The sequence below is a fragment of the Pseudophryne corroboree genome (genome assembly GCF_028390025.1).
Source record: "Pseudophryne corroboree isolate aPseCor3 chromosome 3 unlocalized genomic scaffold, aPseCor3.hap2 SUPER_3_unloc_10, whole genome shotgun sequence".
In the NCBI taxonomy this organism is placed as follows: Eukaryota; Metazoa; Chordata; class Amphibia; order Anura; family Myobatrachidae; genus Pseudophryne; species Pseudophryne corroboree.
Window position 1 is genome coordinate 1,218,635 of NW_026967494.1, and position 24,588 is coordinate 1,243,222.

At 45.0% G+C, this 24,588-nt stretch overlaps 2 protein-coding genes across 2 annotated transcripts in view; one reads left to right on the forward strand and one right to left on the reverse strand.

The window, feature by feature from the left end:
* The window catches only part of LOC134983214 (oocyte zinc finger protein XlCOF6-like), a 126,524-nt gene that overhangs the window by 36,466 nt on the left and 65,470 nt on the right, over nt 1-24,588 (reverse strand). The gene's annotated exons all lie outside the window — the stretch shown is intronic.
* On the forward strand, nt 156-21,335 carry LOC134983213 (zinc finger protein 568-like). The gene is made up of 7 exons (XM_063948951.1): nt 156-300; nt 8,891-9,039; nt 10,803-10,994; nt 11,779-11,857; nt 11,976-12,073; nt 12,214-13,240; nt 19,741-21,335. Exons 2-7 carry the CDS (start codon nt 8,962-8,964, stop codon nt 21,042-21,044), a joined length of 2,778 nt encoding a protein of 925 aa, XP_063805021.1. The 5' UTR covers nt 156-300; nt 8,891-8,961; the 3' UTR covers nt 21,045-21,335.

The window sequence follows — 24,588 nt, forward strand, 5'->3', positions numbered from 1 at the left end:
ATGGCCGCCGCTCCTGACGTCACTACACGGCCAGGGAACCTATTGCTGCTGCCGGACTAGTCTACAAGAAAATGGCCGCCGGCCTCCTGCACTGAGGACATATATGGTAATAGTATTTGCAGAGGGCGGGGCTGTGGCCGGGGTGTCGGAGAGGAGCGGCCAGTAACCAGGAAGCAGTCTTTGCCAATCATGCCCTTCTTCCTGCCTGTGCGTTCCACCTTACTTCCGTATTGTGCGTTCCAAATGCAGATAGTCTGTGTTCATCGACTGCTGCAGCCTCCCAGTGTCCGTGGAGATCAGGTAATGGCGTCTTACTATACAGGGGGAGCAGCCTGTGGTGTCCTGTTAGTATTATTATACAGGGGGAGCAGCCTGTGGTGTCCTGTTATTATTTTACAGGGGGAGCAGCCTCTGGTGCCATTTTATTATTATTATACAGGGGGAGCAGCCTGTGGTGTCCTGTTATTATTATTATACAGGGGGAGCAGCCTTTGGTGTCCTGTTATTATTATTATACAGGGGGAGCAGCCTGTAGTGTCATGTTGTTGTTATTATTATTATTATTATTATTATTATTATTACTATACAGGAGGAGCAGCCAGTGTCCTGTTATAATAATAATTATTATTATTTTTATTATTATTATTATTATTATTATTATTATTATACAGGGGAAGCAGCCTGTAGTGTCCTATTATTATTATTATTATTATTATTATTATTATACAGGAGGAGCAGCCTGTGGTGTCCTATTATTATTATTATTATTATTATTATAGAGAGGGAGCAGCCTGTGGTGTCTTGTTGTTGTTGTTTTTGTTGTTGTTATTATTATTATTATTATTATTATTATTATAATAATACAGGGGGAGCGGACTGTGGTGTCCTGTTATTATTATTAGTATTATTTTTTAGAGGGAGCAACCTGTGGTGTCGTGTTGTTGTTATTATTTTTATTATACAGGGGGAGCAGCCTGTAGTGTATTGTTGTTGTTTTTTGTTTTTTTATTATTATTATTATTATTATACAGGAGGAGCAGCCTGTGGTGTCCTGTTGTTATTATTATAATACAGGAGGAGCAACCAGTGGAATCCAGTCATTATTATTATTATACAGGAGGAGCAGCCTGTGGAATACAGTTGTTATTATTATACAGAGGGAGCAGCAGCCTGTGGTGTCCTGTAAGTATTATTATTATTATTTTCTCTGACGTCCTAGTGGATGCTGGGAACTCCGTAAGGACCATGGGGAATAGCGGCTCCGCAGGAGACTGGGCACAAAAGTAAAGCTTTAGGACTACCTGGTGTGCACTGGCTCCTCCCGCTATGACCCCCCTCCAAGCCTCAGTTAGATTTTTGTGCCCGCCAGAGAAGGGTGCACACTAGGGGCTCTACTGAGCTTCTTAGTGAAAGTTTAGTTTTAGGTTTTTTATTTTCAGTGAGACCTGCTGACAACAGGCTCACTGCATCGAGGGACTAAGGGGAGAAGAAGCGAACCTGCCTGCTTGCAGCCAGCTTGGGCTTCTTGGCTACTGGACACCATTAGCTCCAGAGGGACCGAACACAGGCCCAGCCTCGGAGTCCGGTCCCAGAGCCGCGCCGCCGCCCCCCTTACAGAGCCAGAAGCAAGAAGAGGTCCGGAAAACCGGCGGCAGAAGACATCAGTCTTCACCAAGGTAGCGCACAGCATTGCAACTGTGCGCCATTGCTCCTCATACACACCTCACACTGCGGTCACTGAGGGTGCAGGGCGCTGGGGGGGGGGGGCGCCCTGAGCAGCAATAAAAACACCTTGGCTGGCAAACATACATCACATATAACCCCCAGGGCTATATGGATATATTTTAACCCCTGCCAGAATCCATAAAAATGCGGGAGAAAAGTCTGCGAAAAGGGGCGGAGCCTATCTCCTCAGCACACTGGCGCCATTTTCTCTCACAGCTCCGTTGGAGGGAAGCTCCCTGGCTCTCCCCTGCAGTTACATACACTACAGAAAGGGGTTAAAAAAGAGAAGGGGGCACTAATTAGGCGCAGTATTAATAAAACAGCAGCTATAAGGGGAAAACACTTCTATAAGGTTATCCCTGTATATATATATAGCGCTCTGGTGTGTGCTGGCATACTCTCCCTCTGTCTCCCCAAAGGGCTAGTGGGGTCCTGTCCTCTATCACAGCATTCCCTGTGTGTGTGCTGTGTGTCGGTACGATTGTGTCGACATGTATGAGGAGGAAAATGGTGTGGAGGCGGAGCAATTGCCTGTAATGGAGATGTCACCCCCTAGGGAGTCGACACCCGAGTGGCTGAGCTTATGGAAGGAATTACGTGACAGTGTCAGCTCTTTACAAAAGATAGATGACATGAGACAGCCGGCTACTCAGCCTGTGCCTGTCCAGGCGTCTCAAAAGCCATCAGGGGCTCTAAAACGCCCGTTACCTCAGATGGCAGATACAGACGCCGACACGGATACTGACTCCAGTGTCGACGATGAAGAGAGGAATGTGACTTCTAGTAGGGCCACACGTTACATGATTGAGGCTATGAAAAATGTTTTACATATTTCTGATAATACAAGTACCACTAAAAAGGGTATTATGTTTGGTGAGAAAAAACTGCCTGTAGTTTTTCCTGCATCTGAGGAATTAAATGAAGTGTGTGATGAAGCGTGGGTTTCCCCGGATAAAAAACTGTTAATTCCTAAAAAGTTATTAGCATCATACCCCTTCGCGCCAGAGGATAGGGCACATTGGGAAACACCCCCTAGGGTGGATAAAGCGCTCACACGCTTGTCTAAACAGGTGGCACTACCGTCCCCGGATACGGCCGCCCTTAAGGAACCTGCTGACAGAAAGCAGGAAAATATCCTAAAATGTATATACACTCACACGGGTGTGATACTGCGACCAGCAATCGCCTCAGCCTGTATGTGCAGTGCTGGGGTGGCTTGGTCGGATTCCCTGACTGACAATATTGATACCCTAGATAGGGACAGTATATTACTGACTATAGAGCATTTAAAAGATGCATTTCTATATATGCGTGATGCACAGAGGGATATTTGCCGACTGGCATCAAGAGTAAGTGCGCTGTCCATTTCTGCCAGAAGAGTGTTATGGACAAGACAGCGGTCAGGTCATGCTGATTCCAAAAGGCATATGGAAGTATTGCCTTATAAAAGAGAGGAGTTATTTGGGGTAGGTCTAACAGACCTGGTGGCCACGGCAACGGCTGGGAAATCCACATTTTTACCCCAGGTAGCCTCTCAACATAAGAAGACGCCGTATTATCAGGCGCAGTCCTTTCGGCCCCATAAGGGCAAGCGGGCAAAAGGCTCCTCATTTATGCCCCGTGGCAGAGGGAGAGGAAAAAGGCTGCAGCAAACAGCCAGTTCCCAGGAACAGAAGCCCTCTCCCGTTTCTGCCAAGTCCTCAGCATGACGCTGGGGCTTTACAAGCGGACTCAGGCACGGTGGGGGCCCGTCTCAAAAATTTCAGCGTGCAGTGGGCTCACTCACAGGTGGACCCCTGGATCCTTCAGGTGGTATCTCAGGGTACAAATTGGAATTCGAGACGTCTCCCCCTCGCCGTTTCCTAAAGTCTGCTTTACCGACGTCTCCCTCCGACAGGGAGGCGGTATTGGAAGCCATTCACAAGCTGTATTCCCAGCAGGTGATAATCAAGGTACCCCTCCTACAACAGGGAAAGGGGTATTATTCCACGCTGTTTGTGGTACCGAAGCCGGACGGCTCGGTGAGACCTATTTTAAATCTGAAATCCTTGAACACTTACATACAAAGGTTCAAATTCAAGATGGAGTCACTCAGAGCGGTGATTGGCGAACCTGGAAGAAGGGGATTATATGCTGTCTCTGGACATCAAGAATGCTTATCTCCATGTCCCAATTTACCCTTCTCACCAAGGGTACCTCAGGTTTGTGGTAGAGAACTGTCACTATCAGTTTCAGACGCTGCCGTTTGGTTTGTCCACGGCACCCCGGGTCTTTACCAAAGTAATGGCCGAAATGATGATACTCCTTCGAAGGAAGGGAGTTTTAGTTATCCCTTACTTGGACGATCTCCTGATAAGGGCAAGATCCAGGGAACAGTTGGTAGTCGGGGTAGCACTATCTCAAGTAGTGTTGCGGCAGCACGGTTGGATTCTCAATATTCCAAAATCGCAGCTGATCCCGACGACACGTCTTCTATTCCTAGGGATGATCCTGGACACAGTCCAGAAAAAGGTGTTTCTCCCGGAGTAGAAAGCCAGGGAGTTATCCGAACTAGTCAGAAACCTCCTAAAACCAGGCCAAGTGTCAGTGCATCAGTGCACAAGGGTCCTGGGAAAAATGGTGGCTTCCTACGAAGCAATTCCATTCGGCAGATTCCACGCAAGAACTTTCCAGTGGGACCTGCTGGACAAATGGTCCGGATCGCATCTTCAGATGCATCAGCGGATAACCCTGTCACCAAAGACAAGGGTGTCTCTCCTGTGGTGGTTGCAGAGTGCTCATCTTCTAGAGGGCCGCAGATTCGGCATTCAGGACTGGGTCCTGGTGACCACGGATGCCAGCCTGCGAGGCTGGGGAGCAGTCACACAGGGAAGAAATTTCCAGGGCTTGTGGTCAAGCCTGGAGACATCACTTCGCATAAATATCTTGGAGCTAAGGGCCATTTACAATGCCCTAAGCCAAACAAGACCTCTGCTTCAAGGTCAGCCGGTGCTGATCCAGTCGGACAACATCACGGCAGTCGCCCACGTACACAGACAGGGCGGCACAAGAAGCAGGAGGGAAATGGCAGAAGCTGCAAGGATTTTTCGCTGGGCGGAAAATCATGTGATAGCATTGTCAGCAGTGTTCATTCCGGGAGTGGACAACTGGGAAGCAGACTTCCTCAGCAGGCACGACCTTCACCCGGGAGAGTGGGGACTTCACCCAGAAGTCTTCCACATGATTGTAAACCGTTGGGAAAAACCAAAGGTGGACATGATGGCGTCCCGCCTAAACAAAAAATTGGACAGGTATTGCGCCAGGTCAAGGGACCCTCAGGCAATAGCTGTGGACGCTCTGGTAACACCGTGGGTGTACCAGTCAGTATATGTGTTCCCTCCTCTTCCTCTCATACCAAAAGTACTGCGAATTATAAGACGGAGAGGAGTAAGAATTATACTCGTGGCTCCGGATTGGCCAAGAAGGACTTGGTACCCGGAACTTCAAGAGATGCTCACGGACGACCCGTGGCCTCTACCTCTAAGAAGGGACCTGCTCCAGCAAGGACCCTGTCTATTCCAAGACTTACCGCGGCTGCGTTTGACGGCATGGCGATTGAACGCCGGATCCTGAAGGAAAAAGGCATTCCGGATGAAGTCATCCCTACCCTGATCAAAGCCAGGAAGGATGTAACCGCAAAGCATTATCACCGCATTTGGCGAAAATATGTTGCGTGGTGCGAGGTCAGTAAGGCCCCGACCGAGGAATTTCAACTAGGTCGATTCCTGCATTTCCTGCAAACAGGAGTGTCTATGGGCCTAAAATTGGGGTCCATTAAGGTTCAAATTTCGGCCCTGTCGATTTTCTTCCAGAAAGAACTGGCTTCAGTTCCTGAAGTTCAGACGTTTGTCAAGGGGGTGCTGCATATACAGCCTCCTTTTGTGCCTCCAGTGGCACCTTGGGATCTCAATGTAGTTTGGGGTTCCTAAAGTTACATTGGTTTGAACCACTTAAATCTGTGGAGTTAAAATATCTCACATGGAAAGTGGTCATGCTGTTGGCCCTGGCCTCGGCCAGGCGCGTGTCAGAATTGGCGGCTTTATCCTGTAAAAGCCCTTATCTGATCTTCCATTCAGACAGGGCGGAATTGAGGACTCGTCCTCATTTTCTCCCTAAGGTGGTTTCAGCGTTTCATCTGAACCAACCTATTGTGGTACCTGCGGCTACTAGTGACTTGGAGGACTCCAAGTTGTTGGACGTAGTCAGGGCCCTGAAAATATATGTTTCCAGGACGGCTGGATTCAGAAAATCTGACTCGCTGTTTATCCTGTATGCACCCAACAAGCTGGGTGCTCCTGCTTCTAAGCAGACTATTGCTCGTTGGATTTGTAATACAATTCAGCTTGCACATTCTGTGGCAGGCCTGCCACAGCCAAAATCTGTAAAAGCCCATTCCACAAGGAAGGTGGGCTCATCTTGGGCGGCTACCCGAGGGGTCTCGGCTTTACAACTTTGCCGAGCAGCTACTTGGTCAGGGGCAAACACGTTTGCTAAATTCTACAAATTTGATACCCTGACTGAGGAGGACCTGGAGTTCTCTCATTCGGTGCTGCAGAGTCATCCGCACTCTCCCGCCTGTTTGGGAGCTTTGGTATAATCCCCATGGTCCTTACGGAGTACCCAGCATCCACTAGGACGTCAGAGAAAATAAGAATTTACTTACCGATAATTCTATTTCTCGTAGTCCGTAGTGGATGCTGGGCGCCCATCCCAAGTGCGGATTGTCTGCAATACTTGTACATAGTTATTGTTAACTAAATCGGGTTATTGTTGTTGTGAGCCATCTATCCAGAGGCTCCTCTGTTATCATGCTGTTAACTGGGTTCAGATCACAAGTTGTACGGTGTGATTGGTGTGGCTGGTATGAGTCTTACCCGGGATTCAAAAATCCTTCCTTATTGTGTACGTTCGTCCGGGCACAGTATCCTAACTGAGGCTTGGAGGGGGGTCATAGGGGGAGGAGCCAGTGCACACCAGGTAGTCCTAAAGCTTTACTTTTGTGCCCTGTCTCCTGCGGAGCCGCTATTCCCCATGGTCCTTACGGAGTTCCCAGCATCCACTACGGACTACGAGAAATAGAATTATTGGTAAGTAAATTCTTATTATTATATAGGAGGTGTAGCCTGTGGTGTCCTGTTATTATAATACAGGGGGAATAGCCTGTGGTGTCCTTTTATTATTATTCAGGAGGAGCAACCTGTGGTGTCATCTTAATAAAGACATATGTTAATATTTTTATACTGGGGTGCAGCCTTTCGTGTCGTTGTTGTTATTATTATTAATTTTATTATATGTAATTGTGGGAATTGAAAATATTGCTCAAATTCTAGGATATATTAAGGCAGAGACCATAATATCCCTGGCATGTGTAACAAATGATAATTGGAGCAGTATGAAGCAAATGAATATCACACTCCTGGGAGTGTCACTGTGACATCACTTATAATCTACAGTAATAATACAGGGACATGACTGGGGAGGTGAGGGGATCTGGGAGCATCACAGTGACATCACTTATATCTATAGTAATAATACAGGGACATGACTGGGGAGGTGAGGGGGTTTGGGATAGTCACTCTGTCACTTATATCTATATAAATAATACAGGGACATGACTGAGGAGGTGAGGGGATCTGGGAGTGTCACAGTGACATCACTTATATCTATAGAAATAATACAGGGACATGACTGGGGAGGTGAGGGGATCTGGGATAGTCACTCTGACGTCATATATATATATATATATATATATATATATATATAAAATACAGGGACATGACTGGGGGGTGAGGGGATCTGGGAGCGTCACTGTGACATCACTTATATCTATAGTAATAATACAGGGACATGACTGGGGAGGTGAGGGGATCTGGGAGAGTCACAGTGAAATCACTTATATCTATAGTAATAATACAGGGACATGACTGGGGTGATGAGGGGGATCTGGGAGTGTCACAGTGACATCACTAATATCTATAGTAATAATACAGGGACATGACTGGGGAGATGAGGGGGATCTGGGAATGTCACAGTGACATCACTTATATCTATAGTAATAATACAGGGACATGATTGGGGAGGTGAGGGGTCCTAGGAGTGTCACAGTGACAAGAGAAAGAAAGTAGACTTCTTTGTGGGCACACTCTTGTGAAGAAATAATGAGATATTCTCAAAGAATAAAACTTCAACTTTTATTACAAATCATTAAGAAATTATTAAATCTCCTGAGAACAACTAATGTCTCCTGCCGCCTTTCCCCTGCCTGTCTCCTGCCGCCTTTCCCCTGCCTGTCTCCTGTCGCCTTTCCCCAGCCTGTCTCCTGTCGTCTTTCCCCTGCCTGTCTCTTGCCGCCTTTCCCCTGCCTGTCTCCAGCCGCCTTTCTCCTGCCTGTCTCTTGCCGCCTTTCCCTTGCCTGTCTCCTGTCGCCTTTCCCCTGCCTGTCTCCTGTCGCCTTTCCCCTGCCTGTCTCCTGTCGCCTTTCCCCTGCCTGTCTCTTGCCGCCTTTTACTTGCCTGTCTCCAGCCGCCTTTCTCCTGCCTGTCTCTTGCCGCCTTTCCACTGCCTGTCTCCTGCCGCCTTTCCACTGCCTGTCTCCTGCCGCCTTTCCCTTGCCTGTCTCCTGCCACCCCATGCCTGTCTCCTGCCACCTTTCTCCTGCCTGTCTCCTGCCACCCCCTTGCCTGTCTCCTGCCACCTTTGCTACACCATCGGCTGGATGTGTGAAACCTGAGGTCACGGAGACTGTACGCCGCAGCTCCATGAATGAGTCCATGAAATTTCCCTCAGGATACCCTTTCACTTCACAACCAATTCTCACCCGTACACCACTTCATGGCTGCAGCCATACTCGTCTGACAACTCGGGACACATAGAGCACATGCTCCATACAGGTCGTGCACATGAGCGGTGTACCGTACATCGGCTCACTGTGACTCCACCTACAATAGGGCTACACTCTAGATCAGGCCCACTATGCAGAACAGCCTTATGGGGCTGGGTCACAGGAACCTCGGAGACAATGACCAGGACTCTATGGCTGTGGGGAAGTAGGAGACTTAATGACCACTCTATTCCACATTTACTATGTTACATGTGCAATATGTTTTATGTATTATATTTATTCCAGGAACTCCAGCTGTGGGGATCGGAGTCTTTACTACACATCACACGTTCTGTATTCTCTCTGATTCACTGAGGATGGACAAGGACAGGAGTCACAGGACTGAGAGGATAATAAATATTACCCTGGAGATCATCTACCTGCTGACTGGGGAGGTGAGTGGATCTGGGAGCGTCACAGTGACTTTATATCTAAAGTAACAATACAGGAACATGACTGGGAAGGTGAGGGGATCTGGGAGTGTCACAGTGACATCACTTATATCTACAGTAATAATACATGGACATGACTGGGGAGGTGAGGGAATCGGAGCGTCACCATGAGGTCACATATCTATAGTAATAATACAGGGGTGTCACTGGGGAGGTTAGGGGGTCTTAGAGCATCACAGTGACATCACTTATATCTATAGTAATAATACAGGGACTTGACTGTGGAGGTGGGGGGCTCTGGTAGCGTCACAGTCATGTCACATAGCTATATTAATAATACAGGGACATGGCTGGGGAGGTGAGGAGATCTGGAAGCGTCACAGGGACATCACTTATATCTGTAGTCATTATACAGGGACATAACTGGGGAGGTGAGGGGATCTGGGAGTGTCACAGTGACATCACTAATATCTATAGTAATAATACAGGGACATGACTGGGGAGGTAATGGGATCTGGGAGCATCACTTTGACGTCACATATATCTCTAGCAATAATACAGGGACATGACTGGGGAGGTGAGGGCATTTGGGAGCATCACAGTGATGTCACTTTTGTCTATAGTAATAACTGGAAACAAGGAAGAGAGAAGTTATTACATGATCTGTGGTAGCACCCCCTATCTATGTATTCACATATTATAGAACTGACATTAGGGTTTTTTCGACAAATAACCAACATTTGTAATTAATAGTAGAATCTACTTAAATTTAGTCTACTGTGCAACAATATCCCTTTTCCCCTTCCCCCTTCAAATGCAGTTTATAGTAATAATGCAGGGACATGACTGGGAATGTGAGTGAATTTGGGAGTGTCACAGTGACATCACTTATATCTATAGTAATAATTCAGGGACATGACTGGGGATGTGAGGTGATCTGGGAGTGTCACTATAACATCACATATCTATAGTAATAATAAAGGGCCGTGACTGGGGAGGTGAGGGGGTCTGGGAGCGTCACAGCGACGTCACTTATATCTAAAGTAATTATACAAGGACTTGACTGTGGAGGTGAGGTGATCTGGGAGTGCCACTATAACATCACATATATATAGTAATAATACAGGGCCATGACTGGGGAGGTGAGGGGGTCTGGGAGCGTCACAGTGACGTCACTTATATCTTAAGTAATTATACAAGGACATGACTGGGGAGGATCTGGGAGTGTCACAGTGACGTCACTTTTATCTATAGTAATAATGCAGGGACATGACTTTGGAGATGAGGCAATCGGAGCATCATAGTGAGGTCACTTATATCTACGGTAATAATACAGGGACATGACTGGGGAGTTTGGGGGATCTGGGAGCGTCACAGTAAAATCACATATCTATAGTAATAATACAGGGACATGACTGAGGAGGTAAGGGGATCTGGGAGTGACACAGTGATGTCACATATCTATAGTATTAATACAGCCACCTGATTGGGGAGGTGAGAGGATCTGGGAATGTCACAGTGATATCACTTACATCTATAGTAATAATATAGGGACATGACTGGTGAGGTGAGGGGATCTGGGAGTGTCACAGTGACATCACATATCAATAGTAATAATACAGGGACATAACTGTGGAGGTGAGGGAATCTGGGAGTGTCACAGTGACGTCACTTATTTCTATAGTAATAATATAGGGACATGACTTGGGAGGTGAGGGGATCTGGGAGTGTATATATTGATATATGATGTCTCCACCATTACACAGGATTACACAATAGTGAAGAAGACATCCAATGAGTTTGAGACACCGAGCAGCCATCCCCATGTATCAGGAGGACTGAGTAAAATCCAGAGCCCCATCACGGTGCCTCCACCTCACTCACTGACACATGAGAGACACAATGACCAGAAGATCCTGGAACTCACCAACAAGATCATTCAGTTGCTGACTGGAGAGGTGACTGCTGGGAATGGAGCATTATACAGTAACACCAGGGGATGTGTCTGGGTGATGACTGGAGAGGTGGCTGCTGGGAATGGGGCATTATACAGTAACACGAGGGATGTGTCTGGGTGATGACTGGAGAGGTGACTGCTGGAAAGGGGACATTATACAGTAACACCAGGGGATGTGTCTGGGTGATGACTGGAGAGGTAACTGCTGGGAATGGGACATTATGCAGTAACACCAGGGGATGTGTCTGGGTGATGATTGGAGAGGTGACTGCTGGGAATGGGACATTATACAGTAACACTGGGGGATGTGTCTGGACGATAACTGGAGATATGACTGCTGGGAATGGGGCATTATACAGTAACACCAGTGGACATGTCTGGCTGATGACTGGAGAGGTGACTGCTGGGAATGGGGAATTATACAGTAACACCAGGGGACGTGTATGAGTGATGACTGGAGAGGTGACTGCTGGGAATGGGACATTATACAGTAACACCGGGGGATGTGTCTGGGTGATGACTGGAGAGGTGACTGCTGGGAATGGGACATTATACAGTAACACCGGGGGATGTGTCTGGGTGATGACTGGAGAGGTGACTACTGGGAATGGGGCATTATACAGTAACACCAGGGGACGTGTCTGGGTGATGACTGGAGAGGTGACTGCTGGGAATGGGGCATTATACAGTAACACCAGGGGACGTGTCTGGTGGGATGACTTTATCACTCTTTGTGTCAGGTTCCTATAAGGTGTCAGGATGTCACTGTCTATGTCTCCATGCAGGAGGTTGAGTATATAGAGGAACACAGGGGTCTGTACAAGGACGTGATGATGGAGAATCACCGGCCCCTCACATCACTGGGTAAGAGGAGACTGTCATGTATTGTACAGGGGAGAGCAGGTATGGGGGCCCCTATATACACACATCATCTGATAATCACATATATACACTGTACTCAGTCACTGTGTGTCTCCTACAGATGGGCCCAGTAACAGAGATACCCCAGAGAGATGTCCCCGTCCTCTGTATTCCCAGGATTGTACAGAGGAGAATCACAGGATCCCACAGGAGGATCAGGTAGGTGGGATTTAGGGTCTCACCCAAAGTGACTGTCACTATATGATCTGTAAAGCAGCTGTGTGTGTCATTATATTTGTATTGTTTAATCTATTACTGAAATCAACAATTTTACAATCTTTTATTAATGGTTTACATAGGGTGAAGCCCAATTAAATAATATTAAAGTCAAAGGTACAGAGGGAGAAGAAGAGACGTATGTGACTGTTATAAAGGCAGAAGATATAGAGGGAGAAGAAGAGACGTATGTGACTGATATAAAGGCAGAAGATATAGAGGGAGAAGAAGAGACGTATGTGACTGATATGAAGGCAGAAGATATAGAGGAAGAAGAAGAGACGTATGTGACTGATATGAAGGCAGAAGATATAGAGGGTGAAGAAGAGACGTATGTGACTGATATGAAGGCAGAAGATATAGAGGGAGAAGAAGAGACGTATGTGACTGATATAAAGGCAGAAGATATAGGGGGAGAAGAAGAGACGTATGTGACTGATATAAAGGAAGAAGATATAGGGGGAGAAGAAGAGACGTATGTGACTGATATGAAGGCAGAAGATATAGAGGAAGAAGAAGAGACGTATGTGACTGATATGAAGGCAGAAGATATAGAGGGAGAAGAAGAGACGTATGTGACTGATATGAAGGCAGAAGATATAGAGGGAGAAGAAGAGACGTATGTGACTGATATAAAGGCAGAAGATATAGGGGGAGAAGAAGAGACGTATGTGACTGATATGAAGGCAGAAGATATAGAGGAAGAAGAAGAGACGTATGTGACTGATATAAAGACAGAAGATATAGAGGGAGAAGAAGAGACGTATGTGACTGATATAAAGGCAGAAGATCTAGAGGGAGAAGAAGAGACGTATGTGACTGATATAAAGGCAGAAGATATAGAGAGAGAAGAAGAGACGTATTTGACTGATATAAAGGCAGAAGATATAGAGGGAGAAGAAGAGACGTATGTGACTGATATAAAGGAAGAAGATATAGGGGGAGAAGAAGAGACGTATGTGACTGATATGAAGGCAGAAGATATAGAGGGAGAAGAAGAGACGTATGTGACTGATATAAAGGCAGAAGATCTAGAGGGAGAAGAAGAGACGTATGTGTGGGGTGATCAGAATTGTAAGGAGGAGGAAATCCCTACAGATATCGGCACAGGTGAGTAATAAACACTTATTACAGAAGTCACATATTCTCGTTGCTCAGTCACTACCGCAATCTCTTATCCTACACCCTCCTCTGTCAGTACAAACTAATGTGGAATATGTATTTTCCCAGTGGGAGAGTCAGGAGACATCAGCCCCTATTATACTCCTGCTCTCCCCTCACATCATGTCACTGTGTATTACCAGCCCAGAGATCTGACCAGTCTCCTCCCCACACTCTCTGGTGTATCTCATACATCAGGAGACATCAGCCCCTATTATACTCCTGCTCTCCCCCTCACATCATGTCACTGTGTGTTACCAGACCTGATATCTGACCAGTCTCCTCCCCACACTCTCTGTTGTATCTCATACATCAGGAGCCATCAGCCCCTATTATATTCCTGCTCTCCCCCTCACATCATGTCACTGTGTGTTACCAGCCCAGATATCTGACCAGTCTCCTCCCCACACTCTCTGGTGTATCTCATACATCAGGAGCCATCAGTCCCTATTATACTCCTGCTCTCCTCCTCACATCATGTCACTGTGTGTTACCAGCCCAGAGATCTGACCAGTCTCCTCCCCACACTCTCTGGTGTATCTCATACATCAGGAGTCATCAGCCTCTATTATACTCCTGCTCTTCCCTCACATCATGTCACTGTGTGTTACCAGCCCAGAGATCTGACCAGTCACCTCCCCACACTCTCTGGTGTATCTCATACATCAGGAGACATCAGCCCCTATTATACTCCTGCTCTCCCCTTCACATCATGTCACTGTGTGCTAGCAGCCCAGAGATCTGACCAGTCTCCTCCTCACACTCTCTGGTGTATCTCATACATCAGGAGACATCAGCCCCTATTATACTCCTGCTCTCCCCTTCACATCATGTCACTGTGTGCTAGCAGCCCAGAGATCTGACCAGTCTCCTCCTCACACTCTCTGGTGTATCTCATATATCAGGAGACATCAGCCCCTATTATACTCCTGCTCTCCCCTTCACATCATGTCACTGTGTGCTAGCAGCCCAGAGATCTGACCAGTCTCCTCCTCACACTCTCTGGTGTATCTCATACATCAGGAGACATCAGCCCCTATTATACTCCTGCTCTCCCCTTCACATCATGTCACTGTGTGCTAGCAGCCCAGAGATCTGACCAGTCTCCTCCTCACACTCTCTGGTGTATCTCATATATCAGGAGACATCAGCCCCTATTATACTCCTGCTCTCCCCTTCACATCATGTCACTGTGTGCTAGCAGCCCAGAGATCTGACCAGTCTCCTCCTCACACTCTCTGGTGTATCTCATACATCAGGAGACATCAGCCCCTATTATTCTCCTGCTTTCCCCTTCACATCATGTCACTGTGTGCTAGCAGTACCTCCACCTATGGTATTACATGCCCTGAGAGTATCCCTGTTAGCACACGCCAGTCTATATATAAACCACTTATTTCCTGTATGGTGCGGCTGCTTGTTGGGGCACAGGCTCGGGGTTCCTCATGCCACGTGACACAATGCTTAGGAAATATCTGGTTCAGCCCCTGTCATGTATCCACATGCTCCTGTAACAGCCAGCCTCAGGGAATTGGCTAATGAGCGGCTCCTGTTACTGAGTTGGCAGCATCCGGGTCTTGCTTCCGTCGCCTTAGGTATATAATACATTTATTGAGCTTGTGTATGGGAACCAGCATTGAGGATCCTGCACATTCCCTGCTGATTACCTGTCCCCTGGCACTAGGATGACGGCCTTCTCTGGCTTCTGATCCATGGCCTTAAGGGCACACCAGTGGTTCATAATGGAAGTATCTTCAGGAGTGTTCACGTCTAAGTAGGAGGACAGGGCCTCTTGCAAACTTCTGGTGCCTTCAGCATCCATTAATATATAATTCTGCAATCTCCAAGGTGGTAATTGAGGAGTAGTGGGAAAAGGCGACCAGGACCCTATCAGAGGGGTGTGATCAGACCATGAAATTGTTGTCTTATGAAAAACTCAAGTGACCAGGTTCTGGGATACAATGTGATAAATATGGAGACTGACACAGGACATTTCATAAAAGATAAACATTTATTTCTCTAAGTTACAACAATGAGAACCTGCAAATAACAAGTTATACTCAGTTACAGTAATAGCAAGAACAAATTATTATACTCCGCTCCTATCTCAGATATTTCATGATCTGTCCCAGATGATGGTCATCGATTACGTAGTTTAAACAATATAGTTCAGTCGCCCTCAGGGTCCCTCTTTAATAACTCTGTCTGAATTTAATAAACTGAGGTGGGTTAATAGAAGTCTATATCCGCTGCAGACAGAACCAGCTTCAATCAGAACTAACCTGCTATGTGTAAGTCTCTAGGCTTTCTCTCTGCAAGGATACACTGACATTGTCTTACCAGATATTACACTCAGGGTCTGTGATGCTGGGTGCAGTAGTCATTCAGTATAACATCATTTATCTTATCCTGGACGACTGTCCCCTTTCACCTACTTATGTATACAATACCCCAAACATCTTACTAGACAGTTTCCATCTGAGATACTGATAACAGGAACATATATCTATTATAATCAGCCAGCCTAAAAGCTATGTATATTCTTCCCACTCACTATGTCCTTCACACTCGGTCAAAGGTCAAATTCAGCTAATAAAGGGAGCATGAAGAAGCTGAGGTACGGGCGACATTACTGGTCTGTTCATCAGTAGTGGAGGATCTATCAAGATGAGGGTCTGGAGCAAGAGTAACATCTCCCATAAGGAGAAGTGCAATTTCTTGTAGCTTTTGAAAAACAATATATAAGAATTTGGGGCTGTCTTGCTATAGGGGTATAGAGAGAAGTAAGGGTGACATATTTATAGTGGATTTTCCCAACTAGAATCAAAGATCAACCATTGCAATCCACCTACTTGCTGTACAGGTGAAAGGGGCAGGATCTATTAGAAAGGATGGCTACACCACAGGAGATAGAGCATGTTGGGTAGTTATTGGTAAACTGAGGGGGAGAGTCCAATGGAACATGGCTACCACCGCCGCCTTCTGGTCAGCAAAATATTTTATTGCAAGACGTCTCTTATGAGGAGAATTAAGACCTTTTACATTAAGAATTAAAAACGTCACCATGATAGAGATCAGATCATGGTATGAACCATCTAGGCTCATCTGTGTAAAGTCCAATAGAGTCTGTAGGGTGTGTGCATACTTCAAACTATCAAATAACAGAAAAAAAAAAATAGGGAACAAAAATGGGAGACAAACAGAAATAGCGTCCATAAAGGAGCTAGAGATTCCGTCACTAGGGAACCGTGACAGAAAGGTAGAAAAAGGTGGCGGTCGGGCCTAAAAGGGAAACCCACCGACTACCCCAAGTAGCCATACGAGAGGGCAAAATCTAGTCATCATAGTAACAATTGTACAAAGAAATATCAAATCTCAATGTATCCAAAGGAGGTAAAGGCCAAGAACCTGGTCTGTTATCCAATGTACGTTCCACCAACACAGTTATAAGGGCAACAGGATGTTACATAAATCAGTCATGCTTTACCTGAACACCCAAACATTCTAGAAAGGTATTATGAAATGTAACAGTGGAAAGAATATCAGACCATATACCATGTAGCAATTATATAGCACAGGAAATAAAGATAAAAATATACGTTTTATATCCATAACAAGAGCAAATAAATCTGGTCCAAAAATAGATCCATTCCCAGTAACTTAGTCCCAGTTGTCACATGTTACAGTAGGAAACAAACTCTGAGTGTCTCTAACAGTCTTACTCCTTTAGCATATTACTTGAAGACGGAAAACAACGCCTCCGGGATTGGTTTAGGTAAAGTGTCATGAAGTACTGTCAACAGGAATGTCCCAATTTTTCAGAATAGCAGGGCCATCCTCAGGTGAAGGTATCTCTGTGAAGGCACCATTTCTCATTACAATAACCTTAGTAGGAAAGCCCCATTTGTATTTGCACATTTCCTTGGGTGGAACAGATGCCTTTTGCCCAGCGTCGCAGGAGAAGTTTCTGGAAATAGCGCAGATTATCCAGGCACTCAGCTGTGGATCAGGAAGACAGTGGCTCATAGAATGCTTTCTTTAAGGTGAAAAAGTGCACCCTGAGCAGAGTGTCCCTCGGTGCTTGGATAGGGGTCTGTTTGGACTTTGGGAGTCTATGGATCCTGTCAGTAATAAGAAAGTCCGAGGCAGAAGTCTTCGGTGGAAGTTTCTGAAAAGAGGACCATGGCATAAACTTAAAGCTCAGCATTTGTAAAAGAATCCAGAATGCCCATTATTGATATTATTTCTCTGAGACCTGTCTTCTAAATCAATGACTTTATCATGAATAGAGACCGGGTCTTCCTGAAGGGTGTCGTGCTGAAATCAGATCTTTGTGAGACGCAACAATCTCATCTTAGTCTGTACGAGTGCCAATCTCACTGATATCTGACCTCAAAGCTTGAATATTAGAGTTCAGTTTTGAGGTTATTTCAGTCCTTAAATGCAGATAACATAGAATGTATAGATCGTAGAGTAACAGGATCATCTAGAGAGTCTTAAGACGTCTTCAGCCGTTACAGCTGGGCTGTGCATCTGACAAGAAGAAGCAGATGATGTTGTAGCAGTCTGAGAAGTACCACCTGAATTCGAGGTACTAAAGAGATGGACAGGCGGGGCCGATTTGGTACCTTTTAACCTTTTTTGGAGGCATGGTAAGCCGGTTACAAAGAGACTGACCTCTCAGAGATAGGAAAATACAAATGATCTATAAATGGTACGCTGTCAGGAGGTTACATCAAGATGACTCTGTTCAAAATGACATTCTTAGTCGGGGTGACAGGGGTATCTGAGCCAAAATTTCAAGTAAACATGATGTAATGCAACTCAAATAACACAGTAATGACCGAGAAATTCCACTAGAGGTCAGCGTGATCACAGACGTGAAGTACTCAGCACAGAGAGACACAAATGGCAAAATATATTCAGTGAATAAATCCACAAAATAACATACTGTGAGGTTGTATTCAGAGTGTAATGAGCTGTACTCAGACGATACTTGATACTGGGCTCTGCATGTAGACTGAGAGGAAGTAGATTATACTGGTACCATATAAATAGAATGTGGTTTCACCTCAAGGCAAATGCTTCAATTTAGTGCAGTGACCCCAATCCAGCCATCAGGACACTTATTTAGCAGCTTATATCAATTTTACACCTTATTGAAGGCAGAAGGCAAAGCATGTGATGGCCGGGTACCAGGATCCAAAATGGCAGCTATCTTACTTCCCAATACCACCGCTGGGCTCCGGTAACTGTGGGCAGCCCGTTCTGTCCCCATCAGTAGCGGAAGCTGTGCACCCATGTGAATGGGAGAGCAAGTGATCCCGACTGAGCCAAAAGCGCCTCCAAGTCAGGTGTCCGGAGAATACAGCCCATGGCTTCCGCGGCGTCACTAGGCTGCAGCAGTGAACAGTGCCCGGAGTGAGCAGAGCGAGTAGCTATAGGGCAGGAGGAGTGGGGGACTTAATAGATTGCGTCTTGGTCCCAGTGGCAGCTGAGGGCTATCAGGTAGGGTAGATAAGAAGCCTCTTTTTGAGGAGAGCTCCAGAAAGCACGTCTGGATGGACCACGCTCCTCTTTTTTATTATTTTATATACTAACAGGGGTGACAGGTGTGGTACATCCCTGCAAAGGCAGATCCAATCTCTTTCTCATCAGACTCTGCTGTCTTCCCTGCACTCTCACTCAGATGTTCACTGCTGCCAGTAGCACACGTATGAGAAGCAGAAGTATGGCGGCAGCTGTATAGATTCTGATACGTAATTCTCTATATCATACTTTCCGTACACACATCATTCTTATTACTATTGAGAGAATAGAGGTAAGACACTGATGATGGGGATGTAAAAGTGGATTATAACCTAGAAGATGATGATGATGATTGCAGGGTATCATATGGTGTATTGCATGTAAAATACCTTGTTCCACACCTACTCTGCTGTAGCAATATACCTTATATAAGGGTGAGTAACACATGTACAGGCTTACCAGCGTATGAGCACTCAAATAAATTAATGCTACCTTACCAATGCTTCCAGTAGTAACGTTAGGAGACATTTCTCTGATCCATCAGCTCATATGACTGATGTTATTGTTCATCTAGAATCTCCAATTCATACGATATGTTCCCCATTCATTGTTTTACATTGGTGCTGACATAGGACTTGGCGAGTGACTACATCTCCATTTATACTTCATGGTTAGTTACCAGTACAAGAGAGAGATATATCTAAGTCTTATTATAATATTACATTTGTTATTGTGTGTTCTCAGGAGGGTGGACACAATGATAGTCTGAGACACAATATTATAAAGCATTCATTAAAAGTTATGTTTTAATATACACACAAATTTATAATTGTGTCCCAGAGAGTTGTCTTCTCCTATTGTTTGCAAGATTAATATTGTTACAGAAAATGTCACATTTCCGTAATGTATTTTATTTCCAGCAGATGGACACACAAGCAGGAATATCTCAGAAGGACATCTAATGTTATCCCCGGATTGTGACATAAAAGATAATGACAGTAGACAGGATTCTCCAGGAGCTAACCCCATTACCCCAATTATACATCCAGCTCTATCAGCTAGTCCCTCTGATCCTGGGAAATGTTCTCCTGATCACTCTGATATTGGTGCATCTGTTACAGCTCTGAGAGTAGATACAGTGTTTCCGTGTTCTATAGATGCCAAATGTTTTACACAGAACACAAAGCTTATTAACCCACACACAGGTAAAATAGGTGAACGGCCACTGATATGTTCTGAGTGTGGGAAATGTTTTACATACAAATCGCATCTTGTTAGACATCAGAAAAGTCACACAGGTGAGAGGCCATTTCCATGTTCTGAGTGTGGGAAATGTTTTGCACACACATCAGATCTTGTTAGACATAACAGAAGTCACACAGGTGAGAAGCCATTTTCTTGCTCTGAGTGTGGGAAATGTTTTATCCAGAAATCACATCTTGTTCTACATCACAGAAGTCACACAGGTGAGAAGCCATTTCTATGTTCTGAGTGTGGGAAATGTTTTGCGCACACATCAGATCTTGTTATACATCAGAGAAGTCACACAGGTGAGAAGCCATTTTCTTGCTCTGAGTGTGGGAAATGTTTTATCCAGAAATCACATCTTGTTATACATCAAAGAAGTCACACAGATAAGAAGGCATTTCCATGTTCTGAGTGTGGGAAATGTTTTACACACAAATCAGGTCTCGTTAGACATAACAGACATCACACAGGTGAGAAGCCATATCCATGTTCTGAGTGTGGGAAATGTTTTGCGCACGCATCAGATCTTGTTATACATAAGAGAAGTCACACAGGTGAGAGGCCGTTTTCTTGCTCTGAGTGTGGGAAATGTTTTATACAGAAATCACATCTTGTTATACATCAAAGAAGTCACACAGGTGAGAAGCCATTTCCATGTTATGAGTGTGGGAAATGTTTTATATACAAATCACATCTTGTTATACATCAGAAAATTCATACAGGTGAGAAACCATTTCCATGTTCTGAGTGTGGGAAAGGTTTTACAAACAAATCGCATCTTGTTAGACATCAGAGAAGTCATACAGGTGAGAAGCCATTTCCATGTTCTGAGTGTGGGAAATGTTTTGCATTGAAATCAAATCTTGTTACACATCAGCAAAGTCACACAGGTGAGAAGCCATTTCCATGTTCTGAGTGTGGGAAATGTTTTGCACAAAAATCAGATCTTGTTATACATAAGCGAAGTCACAGGTGAGAAGCCATTTCCATGTTTTGAGTGTGGGAAATGTATTGCACACAAATCAGATCTCATTAAACATGAGAGAAGTCACAGGTGAGAAGCCGTTTTCTTGCTCTGAGTGTGGAAAATATTTTACATGGAAATTAAAGCTTTTTACATATCGGAGAACTCACACAGGTGAGAGGTCATTTTATTGCTATGAGTGCAAAATGTTTTACACGGAAATCACAACGTGTTACACATCAGCGAAGTCACACAGGTGAGAAGCCATTTACACTCTGAGAAATAAATCAGCACAATAGACAACACTCGAACCATTTTAATGTTCTGGAGTATAATCATCATTGCCATGCGTTCTTCATGGTTCTTATCCTATCTCCTATGCTTTTTACATGCTACCGCAGGGTGAAATAATCAGGTGTCATGCCCTCATCTACTGCTAATCAGATGACCTGTCTGTTGCTCTGGGTACTGAGAACCCAGTACCAATCCTAAATGGTTGTCTAGCTGAGCTCCAGGTGTGGGTGATGCCAGTTGGCTGTTACTCAGTCCTGGTGAAACAGGTCCTTATGATAGCAGCTCACCAACAAATGGCAGGGCTACAGCTCAGCTTTAAACAACATACATCAAACGAGTTAGCAGCGCTTAACAATCAATAAATTGGATATGAGTAATTTAAACAATATAATTAATTGAAACACATGGAGATGAATGGACTGAAGGTGGAAAAAAAGGTTATTTAATAAAAAATACAAACAAGTATTAATTCAAGGAAATGGTTAAATTAGAATTAAATTATACAACAACCAGAATCACCAGGAGCGGCTACTGAGATATTGTGTCCGTTCCTTATTTCATGTGGATTACAGATGAGTATGGTGGAAATAGGAGATAGGGCTGATGGCACAGTCCTGATGGTGATAGTTACCACAATGGTTACCACTGGAGAATAGGTATCCTCAGGATAGCATCCCTTTAAATGGGTGAAATCTCTGGGATCCTAAGTCCTCACCAGGTTGTGGAATACTCAATGCTGAGTGGAAGTAAACAAATATCACATGCGGGCAGGTGCTGTGTGTCCCGTCATCTGCTGATTTTCTCCAAGGTCCACTAAAGGTCCATATGTAGCCCGTGCAACAATGCCTGATAAGCTGCAGCAGCAGCCCTCAGAGAAGCAGACAGCCCATGCAGAAATGGTGACATCCATTAAACAGGCTATCAGCCCCTTGTTTAAAGAACAAACGACTGACAATAATCAGCTAGCGCAGCTCACACAGAGTATTGGGCATAGAACAATGCTTAGGAGAGACTTTTGCAGATGTAGCAAACCTTAAAAAATCCACATCTAGGAATACTAAAGATATATTGCAATTACACAACAAAATTGAAGACTTAGAAAATAGATCCCGTAGAGGGAATCTCAGGATTAAAGGATTACCGGAAACTGAAAGGTAAAGATTTATTTGTTTTCATAAAAAAGTCACTGCCTGAAATGCTTCGTGTGCAAGACAGATGCTCCAACCTCATTATAGAGAGCACACACATTAGGCCCGGTCCGACCACAGGATGACGCCAGAACCCGGCCGGTGATATTTAAACCCCTGAATTTTCTTCGAAAGGAATTACTATGGTCAGCGTCTCGTAAAATAAAACAGCTTGTATGGGATGGTCATAAAATTTTATTTCAAGACTATTCAGCTGAACTGTCGAAGGCTAGGCGTGACTTTGCCCCGTTATGTTCCCGCCTAATCCAGGAAAATAGGAAGTTTGCCCTCCTTTACCCAGCGCGGCTGCACTTGTACAATGGTTCACAATTCGTTGACTTCCTTTCCCCCTTGGACGCTGAGGCATATCTCAAGGAAGCATCTGCTGCCAAAAATAATGATTCAAGACTGTCTGACTGTGGTTGATCATTGACGAGATTCCTTTTACAGATGTTCATTATTATCGTCCCTTTTTTGGACCTTGTTTGATGCTCGGTTCTGATACTACAGGCCAGCGATGCAATTCTTGGATCAGGAACTCACAGCTGGTTTCTTCCATCATACGAAAACTTTCTACCTCTCTTTTACATTATCACTTTTAGGAGATATCTGCAAAGTGCCCATACCCCTGATGTCAAGACTTTCTTTATTTCAGATTTCTCATATCAACCTTCACTGCAGCTGTTACATAATTATTCATATTTTCTATGTCTGGAAGATAAATTTCAGCTGAGCTGCAGATACTGGGGTTTCTAATGTCTGATAGCTGCAAGCATATAAGGATCATTACGATCCCCCTTAATATGCGGATCTGATTACATAACCCAAAGGAACACTTCAGATTGATGTCCAGAGACCCCTGTGTCAGCAAATGACAGAAAGGTTCTAGATTAAATTTCTGCTTGCTTAAATGGTCAGATAATCTTACGTGAAACTGTCTGAATTATGTAATAATAGGATTTTGATAACCTACCAGTAAATCCTTTTCTCCTAGTCCATAGAGGATGCTGGGGATGACATCAAAACCATGGGGTATAGATGGGATCCGCAGGAGACATAGGCACTCTAAAGACTTTTCATTGGGTGTGAACTGGCTCCTCCCTCTATGCTCCTCCAGACCTCAGTTGTAGGAACTGTGCCCAGGGAGATGGACATTTCGAGGAAAGGATTTACTTTCATACTAGTGGTGAGATACATACCAGCTCACACTTCAACCATGGTGCACAACGTGGCAATCAACATAACACACGCCAACAGGTATCAACCAATTGCAGCAACATGCTGAACTAATACAACACAACTTGTGTAACTCTAATAACTAAACTGCAGGTAAAGTACGCACTGGGACGGGCGCCCAGCATCCTCTATGGACTAGGAGAAAAGGATTTACCGGTAGGTTATCAAAATCCTATTTTCTCATACGTCCTAGAGGATGCTGGGGACGACATCAAGACCATGGGGTCTATACCAAAGCTCCAGTACGGGCGGGAGAGTGCGGATGACCCTGCAGCACCGATTGACCAAACTTTAGGTCCTCATCGGCCAAGGTATCAAACTTGTAGAACTTAGCAAATGTGTTTGACCCTGACCAAGTAGCTGCTCGGCAAAGTTGTAATGCCGAGACTCCCCGGGCAGCCACCCAGGATGAGCCCACCTTCCTAGTGGAGTGGGCCTTTACCGACATCGGTAACGGCAATACAGCCGTAGTATGAGCTTGCTGAATCGTATTTCTAATCCAACGTGCAATAGTCTGCTTGGAAGCAGGACACCCAATCTTGTTGGGAGCATACAGGACAAACAGAACCTCTGTTTCCCGTATACGAGCTGTTCTAGCAACATAGATTTTCAAAGCTCTAAACACATCTAGAGACTTTGAATCAGAGAAAGTGTCAGTAACTACTGGCACATAGGTTGGTTTATGTGAAAGCAAAAACCACCTTTGGAAGAAAATGTTAGCGAGTTCGTAACTGTGCCCTATCTTCATGGAAAATCAGGTAAGGGCTCTTGTGAGACAAGGCCCCCAATTCAGACACCCGCTTTGCGGATGCCAATGTCAAAAAATCACCACTTTCCAA

Bases quoted from the DNA above. Each gene is read 5' to 3' on its own strand.
- LOC134983213 (XM_063948951.1), top strand. From the start codon at position 8,962: ATGGACAAGGACAGGAGTCACAGGACTGAGAGGATAATAAATATTACC. The intron at 11,858-11,975 runs GTAAGAGGAGAC...TGTCTCCTACAG, and splicing joins CCGGCCCCTCACATCACTGG to ATGGGCCCAGTAACAGAGAT. The intron at 13,241-19,740 runs GTGAGTAATAAA...TTTTATTTCCAG, and splicing joins CCCTACAGATATCGGCACAG to CAGATGGACACACAAGCAGG.